Consider the following 13,953-nt stretch of genomic DNA (forward strand, 5'->3'; position numbering starts at 1 on the left):
TTCTGGAGGATAGTTCAGGCCTTGATAGGGAGGGGAAGGGTTTCTGGAGGACAGTTCAGGTCTTGATAGGGAGAGGAAGGGTTTCTGAGTGATTTCTGGAGGACAGTTCAGGCCTTGATAGGGAGAGGAAGGGTTTCTGAGTGATTTCTGGAGGACAGTTCAGGCCTTGATAGGGAGAGGAAGGGTTTCTGAGTGATTTCTGGAGGACAGTTCAGGCCTTGATAGGGAGAGGAAGGGTTTCTGAGTGATTTCTGGAGGACAGTTCAGGCCTTGATAGGGGCCTAGTTATATACTGTATATATTTATATATACGCACGCATGCACGTTTCTCTCTAACCTGAGGTTTGCTTGTATGGAGGTGTCTTGAAGGTCTCCCGGATTAAACAGCTGGGAACCTTTCAGACCCAACTCCTCACAGCCTCTGAGGAACACTGACAGGTTGTCCTGTGGATGGGGGGAGGAGGGAGAGGAATGGGGGGGAGGAGGGAGAGGAATGGGGAGGGAGGGGGAGGGAGGAGGGAGAGAGGGAAAGAGAGTAGAGGTTTAGTTTATTAGTAGCATTGCAGTAGTAGTGTAGCAGTATAGCAGTAGTATTGTAGTAATATAGTAGTATAATACTGACCAGTCCAGCAATGGGCATAGGCAACACTATTAGTGCAATATTAATGCAATATTAGTGCAGTATTAGTGCAGCATTAGCATAGTATTAGTGTAGTATTAGTGCAGTATTGGTGTAGTATTAGTGTAGCATTAGTGGGGTATTAGTGTAGTAGTAGTGTTGTATTCGGGTGGTATCAGTGTAGTACTAGTGTAGTATTAGTGCAGCATTAGCATAGTATTAGTGTAGTATTAGTGCAGTATTGGTGTAGTATTAGTGTAGCATTAGTGTAGTATTAGTGGGGTATTAGTGTAGTAGTAGTGTAGTATTCGTGTGGTATCAGTGTAGTACTAGTGTAGTATTAGCGCGGTATTAGTGCCGTATTAGTGTAGTATTCGCGTAGCATTAGTGCAGTATTAGTGCAGTATTAGTGCAATATCAGTGTAGTATTTGTGTAGTATTAGTGCAGTATTAGTGCAGTATTAGTGCAGTATTAGTGCAGTAGTAGTGCAGCATTAGTGCAGTATTAGTGTAGTATTTGTGTAGTATTAGTGCAGTATTAGTGCGGTATTAGTGTAGTATTAGTGCAGTATTAGTGCAGTAGTAGTGCAGTAGTAGTGCAGTAGTAGTGCAGCATTAGTGTAGTCTAGTGTAGCATTAGTGTAGTATTGGTGCAGTAGCCTGGTTCATTAGTATAGTCCCAGAAGACTGGCCACTCTTCAGAGCCTGGTTCCTCTCTACCCAGTACAGCCTAGTTATTGGTTAGGTAACATTAGTATAGTCCCAGAAGACTGGCCACTCTTCAGAGCCTGGTTCCTCTCTACCCAGTACAGCCTAGTTATTGGTTAGGTAACATTAGTATAGTACCAGAAGACTGGCCACTCTTCAGAGCCTGGTTCCTCTCTACCCAGTACAGCCTAGTTATTGGTTAGGTAACATTAGTATAGTACCAGAAGACTGGCCACTCTTCAGAGCCTGGTTCCTCTCTACCCAGTACAGCCTAGTTATTGGTTAGGTAATATTAGTATAGTCCCAGAAGACTGGTCACTCTTCAGAGCCTGGTTCCTCTCTACCCAGTACAGCCTAGTTATTGGTTAGGTAACATTAGTATAGTACCAGAAGACTGGCCACTCTTCAGAGCCTGGTTCCTCTCTACCCAGTACAGCCTAGTTATTGGTTAGGTAACATTAGTATAGTACCAGAAGACTGGCCACTCTTCAGAGCCTGGCTCCTATCTAGGTTTGTTCTTAGGTTCCTGCCTTTCTAGGGAGTTTTTCCTAGCCTCCGTGCTTCTACACCTGCATTGCTTGCTGTTTGGGGTTTTAGGCTGGGTTTCTGTACAGCACTTTGAGATATCAGCTGATGTAGAAAGGAGTTTCTAAACCATTTGATTTAGTGGTACTGACCAGTCCAGCGATGGGCGAGGGTAGTCTGTTGATTTTCTGGACCAAACCTGGTCTGATGGAACACAGTAACCTGGAAGAGACACACAGACAAATACTACACTACACTCAGTATGTATGTGTGTGTGTGTGTGTGTTTAATGAGAGACAGTGGAACAGCAGAGGATTGTGGGGATTTCAAAGGCGGAAGTGAGGTCACAGACTCACTCGCAGAGCAGGATCCCGTTCTCCAGGCCGCTCCGGAAGTCCTTCTCACCGAAACTTTTTCCCGTCACCTCCTGGGGAGAACACACATCATCACGGTTCTATAGAGGTTCTAACCAGGTTATAACAAGGTTCTAAAGAGGTTCTAGCCAGGTTCTAAAGAGGTTCTAACCAGGTTCTAAAGAGTTTCTAAAGAGGTTCTAGCCAGGTTCTAGACAGGTTCTAAAGAGGTTCTAGCCAGGTTCTAGCCAGGTTCTAAAAAGGTTCAAACAAGGTTATAAAGAGGTTCTAGCCGGCTTCTAAAATGTTCTAAAGAGTTTCAAACACAGTTCTAAAGAGGTTCAAACAAGGTTATAAAGAGGTTCTAACCAGGTTATAAAGAGGTTCTAACCAGGTTATAAATAGGTTCTAACCAGGTTATAAAGAGGTTCTAACCAGGTTCTAGCAAGGTTCTAACCAGGTTCTAGCGAGGTTCTAACCAGCTTATAAAGAGGTTCTAACCAGGTTATAAAGATGTTCTAACCAGCTTAAAAGAGGTACTAAAGAAGTTCTAGCCAGGTTCTAAAATGTTCTAAAGAGGTTCAAACAAGGTTACAAAGAGGTTCTAACCAGGTTATAAAGAGGTTCTAGCCAGGTTCTAAAAGGGTTCTAAAAAGGTTCTAAAGAGGTTCAAACAAGGTTCTAAAGAGGTTCTAACCAGGTTCTAACCAGGTTAAAAAAGGTTCTAACCAGGTTAAAAATGGTTCTAACCAGGTTGTAAAGAGGTTCTAACCAGGTTATAAAGAGGTTCTAACCAGGTTATAAAGAGGTTCTAACCAGGTTCTAGCGAGGTTCTAACCAGGTTCTAGCGAGGTTCTAACCAGGTTATAAAGAGGTTCTAACCAGCTTAGAGGTACTAAAGAGGTTCTAGCCAGGTTCTAAAGAGGTTCAAACAAGGTTATAAAGAGGTTCTAACCAGGTTATAAAGAGGTTCTAGCCAGGTTCTAAAGAGGTTCAAACAAGGTTATAAAGAGGTTCTAACCAGGTTATAAAGAGGTTCTAGCCAGGTTATAAAGAGGTTCTAACCAGGTTAATAAAGAGGTTCTAACCAGGTTAATAAAGAGGTTCTAACCAGGTTATAAAGAGGTTCCAACCAGGTTATAAAGAGGTTCTAACCAGGTTTTAAAAGGGTTTAGCCAGGATCTACCCTGTCTTTTCTCTGTAAATGTACAGCATTATACTGGCACCAGAGTTGCCGGCATAACACTGTACATTTGCTTAACAGCATTGATGCTATAATTAAGCAATAAGGCACGAGGGAATGTGGAACCGTGGTATATTGGCCATATACCACAAACCCCCGAGGTGCCTTATTGCTATTATAAACTGGTTACCAACGTAATTAGAAAAGTAAAAATATGTTTTGTCAAACCGTGGTATACCACGACTTTCAGTCAATCAGCATTCAGGGCTCCAACCACCCAGTTTATAGTGTATTTTACAGTAATATTTCCTTACTGTAAAAGCTGCCAACTCTGTTGCCAGTATAATTCTGTACATTTACAGGGAAGTTTCAGGGAAATTCTTCCTGAAATCTAAATGTCAGAAAAACAATACATTTGTACATCAAATACATTTATTCAAATTGGTAACAACATTAACAACATATGAAACAAGTGAATTGACAACAGAAGTAACAACAGTTAACACATATGTAATAAGAGCATCATTACAGTAATAATGTAGAGTGGAAGGGGAAGTGTTTTAACTACTTGGCAAGCATGAAACAAACAGACAATCATAATATCAGTCAAAAATATCACATTCCCAGTTCATGCTACAAAACCAACTTCGTAAAGGGGTTTTAAAAATATGTTCTATTTGAGCCAAAAATCCATGACGTAGAATAAGACATTGTTGTAGTTGACACAACCTTCCATAACAAAACACTGAGACATTGTTGTAGTTGACTCAACCTTCCATAACAGAACACTGAGACATTGTTGTAGTTGACTCAACCTTCCATAACAGAACACTGAGACATTGTTGTAGTTGACTCAACCTTCCATAACAGAACACTGAGACATTGTTGTAGTTGACTCAACCTTCTATAACAGAACACTGAGACATTGTTGTAGTTGACTCAACCTTCCATAACAGAACACTGAGACATTGTTGTAGTTGGCTCAACCTTCCATAACAGAACACTGAGACATTGTTGTAGTTGACTCAACCTTCCATAACAGAACACTGAGACATTGTTGTAGTTGACTCAACCTTCCATAACAGAACACTGAGACATTGTTGTAGTTGTCTCAACCTTCCATAACAGAACACTGAGACATTGTTGTAGTTGACTCAACCTTCCATAACAGAACACTGATACATTGTTGTAGTTGACTCAACCTTCCATAACAGAACACTGAGACATTGTTGTAGTTGACTCAACCTTCCATAACAGAACACTGAGACATTGTTGTAGTTGACTCAACCTTCCATAACAGAACACTGAGACATTGTTGTAGTTGACACAACCTTCCATAACAGAACACTGAGACATTGTTGTAGTTGACTCAACCTTCCATAACAGAACACTGAGACATTGTTGTCAGAATAGATGGATACAGTTCATTGTTGTAGTTGACACAACCTTCCATAACAGAACACTGAGACAGCGAAACGCTCTGAATTTACAAACGACCCAGATCGCATTCTGACACACTGGAGGCAATTATGAACGCACCATTAGTTGTCAATCAAATGTATTTGGCATCGATCAAATGTGAGGGCAGGCAAGTTCCCATTCAGTTGTCAAAGCGTGGGTTGGGACAAGCATGCATTGGTGGGTAAGCTCCGTCGTTTATCAGTCCAATTTTGACAGCCAACTAGCTGGAAAAGTTTGAGAGGGTTTACCTAATGTTCCTTTGTTAGACATGAGTTCATCTTGTTCTGGCTAGCATAAGTTGTTGATCTGGTTGTTGTTGATGTGTATAACTGAGGGAGCGAGAGCCTGCCTTTTCATGGTTGTTTAATCAATAGGACTGTAAAGTTCCCTAATGTATGAGGACTCCCGTTGTGTTTTTAAATATTTACAGAAATCTATTCAGGTGTATTTTGTGTCTTTTGGTGAATGTGTTCTAATGATCTGAAGTCACGCTGTTGTTACTGCCTGTAAACACACAGTCCAGTTCATAGTGAATGATGGCAGGTCTTACTGCCTGTAAACACACAGTCCAGTTCATAGTGAATGATGGCAGGCCCTACTGCCTGTAAACACACAGTCCAGTTCATAGTGAATGATGACAGGCCCTACTGCCTGTAAACACACAGTCCAGTTCATAGTGAATGATGACAGGCCCTACTGCCTGTAAACACACAGTCCAGTTCATAGTGAATGATGGCAGGCCCTACTGCCTGTAAACACACAGTCCAGTTCATAGTGAATGATGACAGGCCCTACTGCCTGTAAACACACAGTCCAGTTCATAGTGAATGATGGCAGGCCCTACTGCCTGTAAACACACAGTCCAGTTCATAGTGAATGATGGCAGGCCCTACTGCCTGTAAACACACAGTCCAGTTCATAGTGAATGATGACAGGCCCTACTGCCTGTAAACACAGTCCAGTTCATAGTGAATGATGGGCCCTACTGCCTGTAAACACACAGTCCAGTTCATAGTGAATGATGACAGGCCCTACTGCCTGTAAACACAGTCCAGTTCATAGTGAATGATGGCAGGCCCTACTGCCTGTAAACACACAGTCCAGTTCATAGTGAATGATGACAGGGCCTACTGCCTGTAAACACACAGTCCAGTTCATAGTGAATGATGGCAGGCCCTGCTGCCTGTAAACACACAGTCCAGTTCATAGTGAATGATGACAGGGCCTACTGCCTGTAAACACACAGTCCAGTTCATAGTGAATGATGACAGGCCCTACTGCCTGTAAACACACAGTCCAGTTCATAGTGAATGATGACAGGCCCTACTGCCTGTAAACACACAGTCCAGTTCAAAGTGAATGATGGCAGGCCCTACTGCCTGTAAACACACAGTCCAGTTCATAGTGAATGATGACAGGCCCTACTGCCTGTAAACACACAGTCCAGTTCATAGTGAATGATGGCAGGCCCTACTGCCTGTAAACACACAGTCCAGTTCATAGTGAATGATGGCAGGCCCTACTGCCTGTAAACACACAGTCCAGTTCATAGTGAATGATGACAGGCCCTACTGCCTGTAAACACACAGTCCAGTTCATAGTGAATGATGACAGGCCCTACTGCCTGTAAACACACAGTCCAGTTCATAGTGAATGATGGGCCCTACTGCCTGTAAACACACAGTCCAGTTCATAGTGAATGATGGCAGGCCCTACTGCCTGTAAACACACAGTCCAGTTCATAGTGAATGATGACAGGCCCTACTGCCTGTAAACACACAGTCCAGTTCATAGTGAATAATGACAGGCCCTACTGCCTGTAAACACACAGTCCAGTTCATAGTGAATGATGACAGGCCCTACTGCCTGTAAACACACAGTCCAGTTCATAGTGAATGATGACAGGCCCTACTGCCTGTAAACACACAGTCCAGTTCATAGTGAATGATGACAGGCCCTACTGCCTGTAAACACAGTCCAGTTCATAGTGAATGATGACAGGCCCTACTGCCTGTAAACACACAGTCCAGTTCATAGTGAATGATGACAGGCCCTACTGCCTGTAAACACACAGTCCAGTTCATAGTGAATGATGACAGGCCCTACTGCCTGTAAACACAGTCCAGTTCATAGTGAATGATGACAGGCCCTACTGCCTGTAAACACACAGTCCAGTTCAAAGTGAATGATGACAGGCCCTACTGCCTGTAAACACACATTCCAGTTCATAGTGAATGATGACAGGCCCTACTGCCTGTAAACACACAGTCCAGTTCATAGTGAATGATGGCAGGCCCAGTCTACCAACGATAGACACTATTCTACTGACTCAACATCCAACGAGACACTATTCTACTGAATCAACATCAGATTCACTTCCGGCGCCGACAGAGATGGCCGCCTCGCTTCGCGTTCCTAGGAAACTATGCAGTTTTTTGTTTTTTTACGTGTTATTTCTTACATTAGTACCCCAGGTCATCTTAGGTTTCATTACATACAGTCGAGAAGAACTACTGAATATAAGATCAGCATCAACTCACCATCAGTACGACCAAGAATATGTTTTTCGCGACGCGGATCCTGTGTTCTGCCTTACAAACAGGACAACGGAGTGGATCCTATGCAGCGACCCAAAAAAACGACTCCGAAAGAGAGGGAAACGAGGCGGTCTTCTGGTCAGACTCCGGAGACGGGCACAGCGCGCACCACTCCCTAGCATTCTTCTTGCCAATGTCCAGTCTCTTGACAACAAGGTTGATGAAATCCGAGCAAGGGTAGCATTCCAGAGGGACATCAGAGACTGTAACGTTCTTTGCTTCACGGAAACGTGGCTTACTGGAGAGACGCAATCCGAAGCGGTGCAGCCAACAGGTTTCTCCACGCATCGCGCAGACAGGAAAAAACATCTTTCTGGTAAAAAGAGGGGCGGGGGCGTATGCCTTATGACTAACGTGACATGGTGCGATGAAAGAAACATACAGGAACTCAAATCCTTCTGTTCACCTGATTTAGAATTCCTCACAATCAAATGTAGACCGCATTATCTACCAAGAGAATTCTCTTCGATTATAATCACAGCCGTATATATCCCCCCCCAAGCAGACACATCGATGGCTCTGAACGAACTTTATTTAACTCTCTGCAAACTGGAAACAATTTATCCGGAGGCTGCATTCATTGTAGCTGGGGATTTTAACAAGGCTAATCTGAAAACAAGACTCCCCAAATTTTATCAGCATATCGATTGCGCAACCAGGGGAGGAAAGACCTTGGACCATTGTTACTCTAACTTCCGCGACGCATATAAGGCCCTGCCCCGCCCCCCTTTCGGAAAAGCTGACCACGACTCCATTTTGTTGATCCCTGCCTACAGACAGAAACTAAAACAAGAGGCTCCCACGCTGAGGTCTGTCCAACGCTGGTCCGACCAAGCTGACTCCACACTCCAAGACTGCTTCCATCACGTGGACTGGGAGATGTTTCGTATTGCGTCAGATAACAACATTGACGAATACGCTGATTCGGTGTGCGAGTTCATTAGAACGTGCGTTGAAGATGTCGTTCCCATAGCAACGATTAAAACATTCCCTAACCAGAAACCGTGGATTGATGGCAGCATTCGTGTGAAACTGAAAGCGCGAACCACTGCTTTTAATCAGGGCAAGGTGTCTGGTAACATGACCGAATACAAACAGTGCAGCTATTCCCTCCGCAAGGCTATCAAACAAGCTAAGCGCCAGTACAGAGACAAAGTAGAATCTCAATTCAACGGCTCAGACACAAGAGGCATGTGGCAGGGTCTACAGTCAATCACGGACTACAGGAAGAAACCCAGCCCAGTCACGGACCAGGATGTCTTGCTCCCAGGCAGACTAAATAACTTTTTTGCCCGCTTTGAGGACAATACAGTGCCACTGACACGGCCTGCAACGAAAACATGCGGTCTCTCCTTCACTGCAGCCGAGGTGAGTAAGACATTTAAACGTGTTAACCCTCGCAAGGCTGCAGGCCCAGATGGCATCCCCAGCCGCGCCCTCAGAGCATGCGCAGACCAGCTGGCCGGTGTGTTTACGGACATATTCAATCAATCCCTATACCAGTCTGCTGTTCCCACATGCTTCAAGAGGGCCACCATTGTTCCTGTTCCCAAGAAAGCTAAGGTAACTGAGCTAAATGACTACCGCCCCGTAGCACTCACATCCGTCATCATGAAGTGCTTTGAGAGACTAGTCAAGGACCATATCACCTCCACCCTACCTGACACCCTAGACCCACTCCAATTTGCTTACCGCCCAAATAGGTCCACAGACGATGCAATCTCAACCACACTGCACACTGCCCTAACCCATCTGGACAAGAGGAATACCTATGTGAGAATGCTGTTCATCGACTACAGCTCGGCATTCAACACCATAGTACCCTCCAAGCTCGTCATCAAGCTCGAGACCCTGGGTCTCGACCCCGCCCTGTGCAACTGGGTACTGGACTTCCTGACGGGCCGCCCCCAGGTGGTGAGGGTAGGCAACAACATCTCCTCCCCGCTGATCCTCAACACTGGGGCCCCACAAGGTTGCGTTCTGAGCCCTCTCCTGTACTCCCTGTTCACCCACGACTGCGTGGCCACGCACGCCTCCAACTCAATCATCAAGTTTGCGGACGACACAACAGTGGTAGGCTTGATTACCAACAACGATGAGACGGCCTACAGGGAGGAGGTGAGGGCCCTCGGAGTGTGGTGTCAGGAAAACAACCTCACACTCAACGTCAACAAAACTAAGGAGATGATTGTGGACTTCAGGAAACAGCAGAGGGAACACCCCCCTATCCACATCGATGGAACAGTAGTGGAGAGGGTAGCAAGTTTTAAGTTCCTCGGCATACACATCACAGACAAACTGAATTGGTCCACTCACACAGACAGCATCGTGAAGAAGGCGCAGCAGCGCCTCTTCAACCTCAGGAGGCTGAAGAAATTCGGCTTGTCACCAAAAGCACTCACAAACTTCTACAGATGCACAATCGAGAGCATCCTGGCGGGCTGTATCACCGCCTGGTATGGCAACTGCACCGCCCTCAACCGTAAGGCTCTCCAGAGGGTAGTGAGGTCTGCACAACGCATCACCGGGGGCAAACTACCTGCCCTCCAGGACACCTACACCACCCGATGTCACAGGAAGGCCATAAAGATCATCAAGGACATCAACCACCCGAGCCACTGCCTGTTCACCCCGCTATCATCCAGAAGGCGAGGTCAGTACAGGTGCATCAAAGCTGGGACCGAGAGACTGAAAAACAGCTTCTATCTCAAGGCCATCAGACTGTTAAACAGCCACCACTAACACTGAGTGGCTGCTGCCAACACACTGACACTGACTCAACTCCAGCCACTTTAATAATGGGAATTGATGGGAAATGATGTAAATATATCACTAGCCACTTTAAACAATGCTACCTTATATAAATGTTACTTACCCTACATTATTCATCTCATACGCATACGTATATACTGTACTCTATATCATCGACGGTATCCTTATGTAATACATGTATCACTAGCCACTTTATACTATACTATGCCACTTTGTTTACATACTCATCTCATTTGTACATACTGTACCCGATACCATCTACTGTATCTTGCCTATGCTGCTCTGTACCATCACTCATTCATATATCCTTATGTACATATTCTTTATCCCCTTACACTGTGTACAAGACAGTAGTTTTGGAATTGTTAGTTAGATTACTTGTTATTAATGCATTGTCGGAACTAGAAGCACAAGCATTTCGCTACACTCGCATTAACATCTGCTAACCATGTGTATGTGACAAATAAAATTTGATTTGATTTGATTATTAACCCCAGTCTACCAACGATAGACACTATTCTACTGACTCAACATCAGATTATTAACCCCAGTTTACCAACGATAGACACTATTCTACTGACTCAACATCAGATTATTAACCCAGTCTACCAACGATAGACACTATTCTACTGACTCAACATCCAACGATAGACACTATTCTACTGATTCAACATCCAACGATAGACACTATTCTACTGACTCAACATCAGGTTATTAACCCAGTCTACCAACGATAGACACTATTCTACTGACTCAACATCAGATTATTAACCCCAGTCTACCAACGATAGACACTATTCTACTGACTCAACATCAGATTATTAACCTCAGTCTACCAACGATAGACACTATTCTACTGACTCAACATCAGATTATTAACCCCAGTCTACCAACGATAGACACTATTCTACTGACTCAACATCAGATTATTAACCCAGTCTACCAACGATAGACACTATTCTACTGACTCAACATCAGATTATTAACCCCAGTCTACCAACGATAGACAGTATTCTACTGACTCAACATCAGATTATTAACCCCGTCTACCAACGATAGACACTATTCTACTGACTCAACATCAGATTATTAACCCCAGTCTACCAACGATAGACACTATTCTCCTGACTCAACATCCAACGATAGACACTATTCTACTGACTCAACATCAGGTTATTAACCCAGTCTACCAACTGGATCTGTAGTGACGCCTGAACACTGCGATGCGGTGCCTTAGTCCGCGGCGCGACGAGGGAGGCCCAATCAAGCATTATTTCATATAATCATTTTCTATAATCTATATTAATCAAATGTATAATTATTGTACGGACTCTCTCTGCATCTAACTCTCCAGATTACACACACACACAAGCACATACACACACCCACAGAGATATTGCAGTTGGACATCTGAAGCTATTCCAATTAATCGCTGCAAGGACAGCTGTGACATCTGGCATGTAAAAAACACACACACACACACACACACACACACACGTCAGAGGTATCTCTGTTCTAGAACACACATTTCTATGTGGCCGCTGTGCCATGCAGGGGTCGGGGCCTCGAGGAGACAAACTAACCTGAAAGGCTACTGCTGTTATGTTTCCTTGGACACCAATGTCACACACACACGCACACAGACAGACACACACACGCATGAAAGAGAGGCAGCCTTACCAGTCATAAATAACTAGAGAATTAAGAAGAGAGAGACAGAAAGAGACAGATTGAGAGAGACAGGTGGAGAGAGAGAGATAGATGAGAGAGAGAGAAAGGGAGAGAAAGACAGACGCACATACTATCTGATCCTGGAATATACCAGATCTGAGGTCATCTGTCTTTGGCCTAATGAGCAGGAACCTGGACTTCACCAAAGAAATCAGAAATATAGACATTGTCATCCTACAAGAAACATGGTATAGAGGAGATGGACCCACTGGTTGTCCTCTAGGTTACAGAGAGCTGGTAGTCCCATCCACCAAACTAGCAGGTGGGTGGTATAGAGGAGATGGACCCACTGGTTGTCCTCTAGGTTACAGAGAGCTGGTAGTCCCATCCACCACACTACCAGGTGGGTAGTATAGAGGAGATGGACCCACTGGTTACCCTCTAGGTTACAGAGAGCTGGTAGTCCCATCCACCAAACTACCAGGTGGGTGGTATAGAGGAGATGGACCCACTGGTTACTCTCTAGGTTACAGAGAGCTGGTAGTCCCATCCACCAAACTAGCAGGTGGGTGGTATAGAGGAGATGGACCCACTGGTTGTCCTCTAGGTTACAGAGAGCTGGTAGTCCCATCCACCACACTACCAGGCGGGTGGTATAGAGGAGATGGACCCACTGGTTGTCCTCTAGGTTACAGAGAGCTGGTAGTCCCATCCACCACACTACCAGGTGTGAAACAGGGAAAAGACTCAGGGGGTATGCTAATTTGGTATTGAGCAGACCTAACCCACTCTATTAAATTAGTCAAAACAGGAAAATTTTACCTCTGGCTATAAATTAAAAAGGAAATGATCTCAACAGAGATAAATGTCCTCCTGTGTGCTACCTACAGTTGAAGTCAGAAGTTTACATTCACTTAGTTTGGAGTCATTAAAACTCATTTTTCTTGTTAACAAACTATAGTTTTGGCAAGTCGGTTAGGACATCTACTTGTGCATGACACAAGTCATTTTTCCAACAATTGTTTACAGACAGATTATAATTCACTGTGTCACAATTCCAGTGGGTCAGAAGTTTACATACACTAAGTTTACTCTGCCTTTAATAAACAGCATGGAAAATTCCAGAAAATGATTTCATGCCTTTAGAAGCTTCCGATAGGCTAATTGACATAATTTGAGTCAATTGGAGGTGTACCTGTGGATGTATTTAAAGGCCTTCAAACTCAGTGCCTCTTTGCTTGACATCATGGGACAATCAAAAGAAATCAACCAAGACCTCAGAAAATAAATTGTAGACCTCCACAAGTCTGGTTCATCCTTGGGAGCAATTTCCAAACACCTGAAGGAACCACGTTCATCTGTACAAACAATAGTACACAAGTATAAACACCATGGGACCACGCAGCCGTCATACCGCTCAGGAAGGAGACGCGTTCTGTCTCCTAGAGATGAAAGTACTTTGGTGCGAAAAGTGCAAATCAATCGCAGAACAACAGCAAAGGACCTTGTGAAGATGCTGGAGGAAACAGGTGCAAAAGTATCTATATCCACAGTAAAACAAGTCCTGTATCGATATAACCTGAAAGGCCGCTCGGCAAGGAAGAAGCCACTGCTCCAAAACCGCCGTAAAAAAGCCAGACTACGGTTTGCAACTGCACATGGGGACGAAGATCGTACTTTTTGGAGAAATGTCCTCTGGTCTGATGAATCAAAAATAGAACTGTTTGGCCATAATGACCATTGTTATGTTTGGAGGAAATAGGGGGAGGCTTGCGAGCTGAAGAACACCATCCCAACCGTGAAACACGGGGGTGCCAGCATCATGTTGTGGGGGTGCTTTGCTGCAGGAGGGACTGGTGCACTTCACAAAATAGATGGCATGAGGTAGGAAAATTATGTAGCAACATCTCAAGACATCAGTCAGGAAGTTAAAGCTTGGTCGCATTAAAAAATTATTTCACCTTAATTTAACCAGGTAGGCTAGTTGAGAACACCTTTATTTAACCAGGTAGACTAGTTGAGAACACCTTTATTTCACCAGGTAGGCTAGTTGAGAACACCTTT

General features: G+C 44.3%; 1 protein-coding gene across 1 annotated transcript in view; it reads right to left on the reverse strand.

Moving 5' to 3' along the window:
* Positions 1-13,953, reverse strand: part of LOC139419356 (LIM domain only protein 7-like) — an 85,073-nt gene that overhangs the window by 67,083 nt on the left and 4,037 nt on the right. Inside the window, exons 2-4 of the mRNA XM_071169296.1 lie at positions 2,209-2,279; positions 2,005-2,074; positions 338-444 (exon numbers count right to left, since the gene is read on the reverse strand). Of these exons, the coding sequence (XP_071025397.1) occupies positions 338-444; positions 2,005-2,074; positions 2,209-2,279 (248 nt within the window). The remainder of the gene's footprint in view (positions 1-337; positions 445-2,004; positions 2,075-2,208; positions 2,280-13,953) is intronic.

The sequence above is a fragment of the Oncorhynchus clarkii genome, chromosome 10 (genome assembly GCF_045791955.1).
Source record: "Oncorhynchus clarkii lewisi isolate Uvic-CL-2024 chromosome 10, UVic_Ocla_1.0, whole genome shotgun sequence".
Taxonomy (NCBI): Eukaryota; Metazoa; Chordata; class Actinopteri; order Salmoniformes; family Salmonidae; genus Oncorhynchus; species Oncorhynchus clarkii.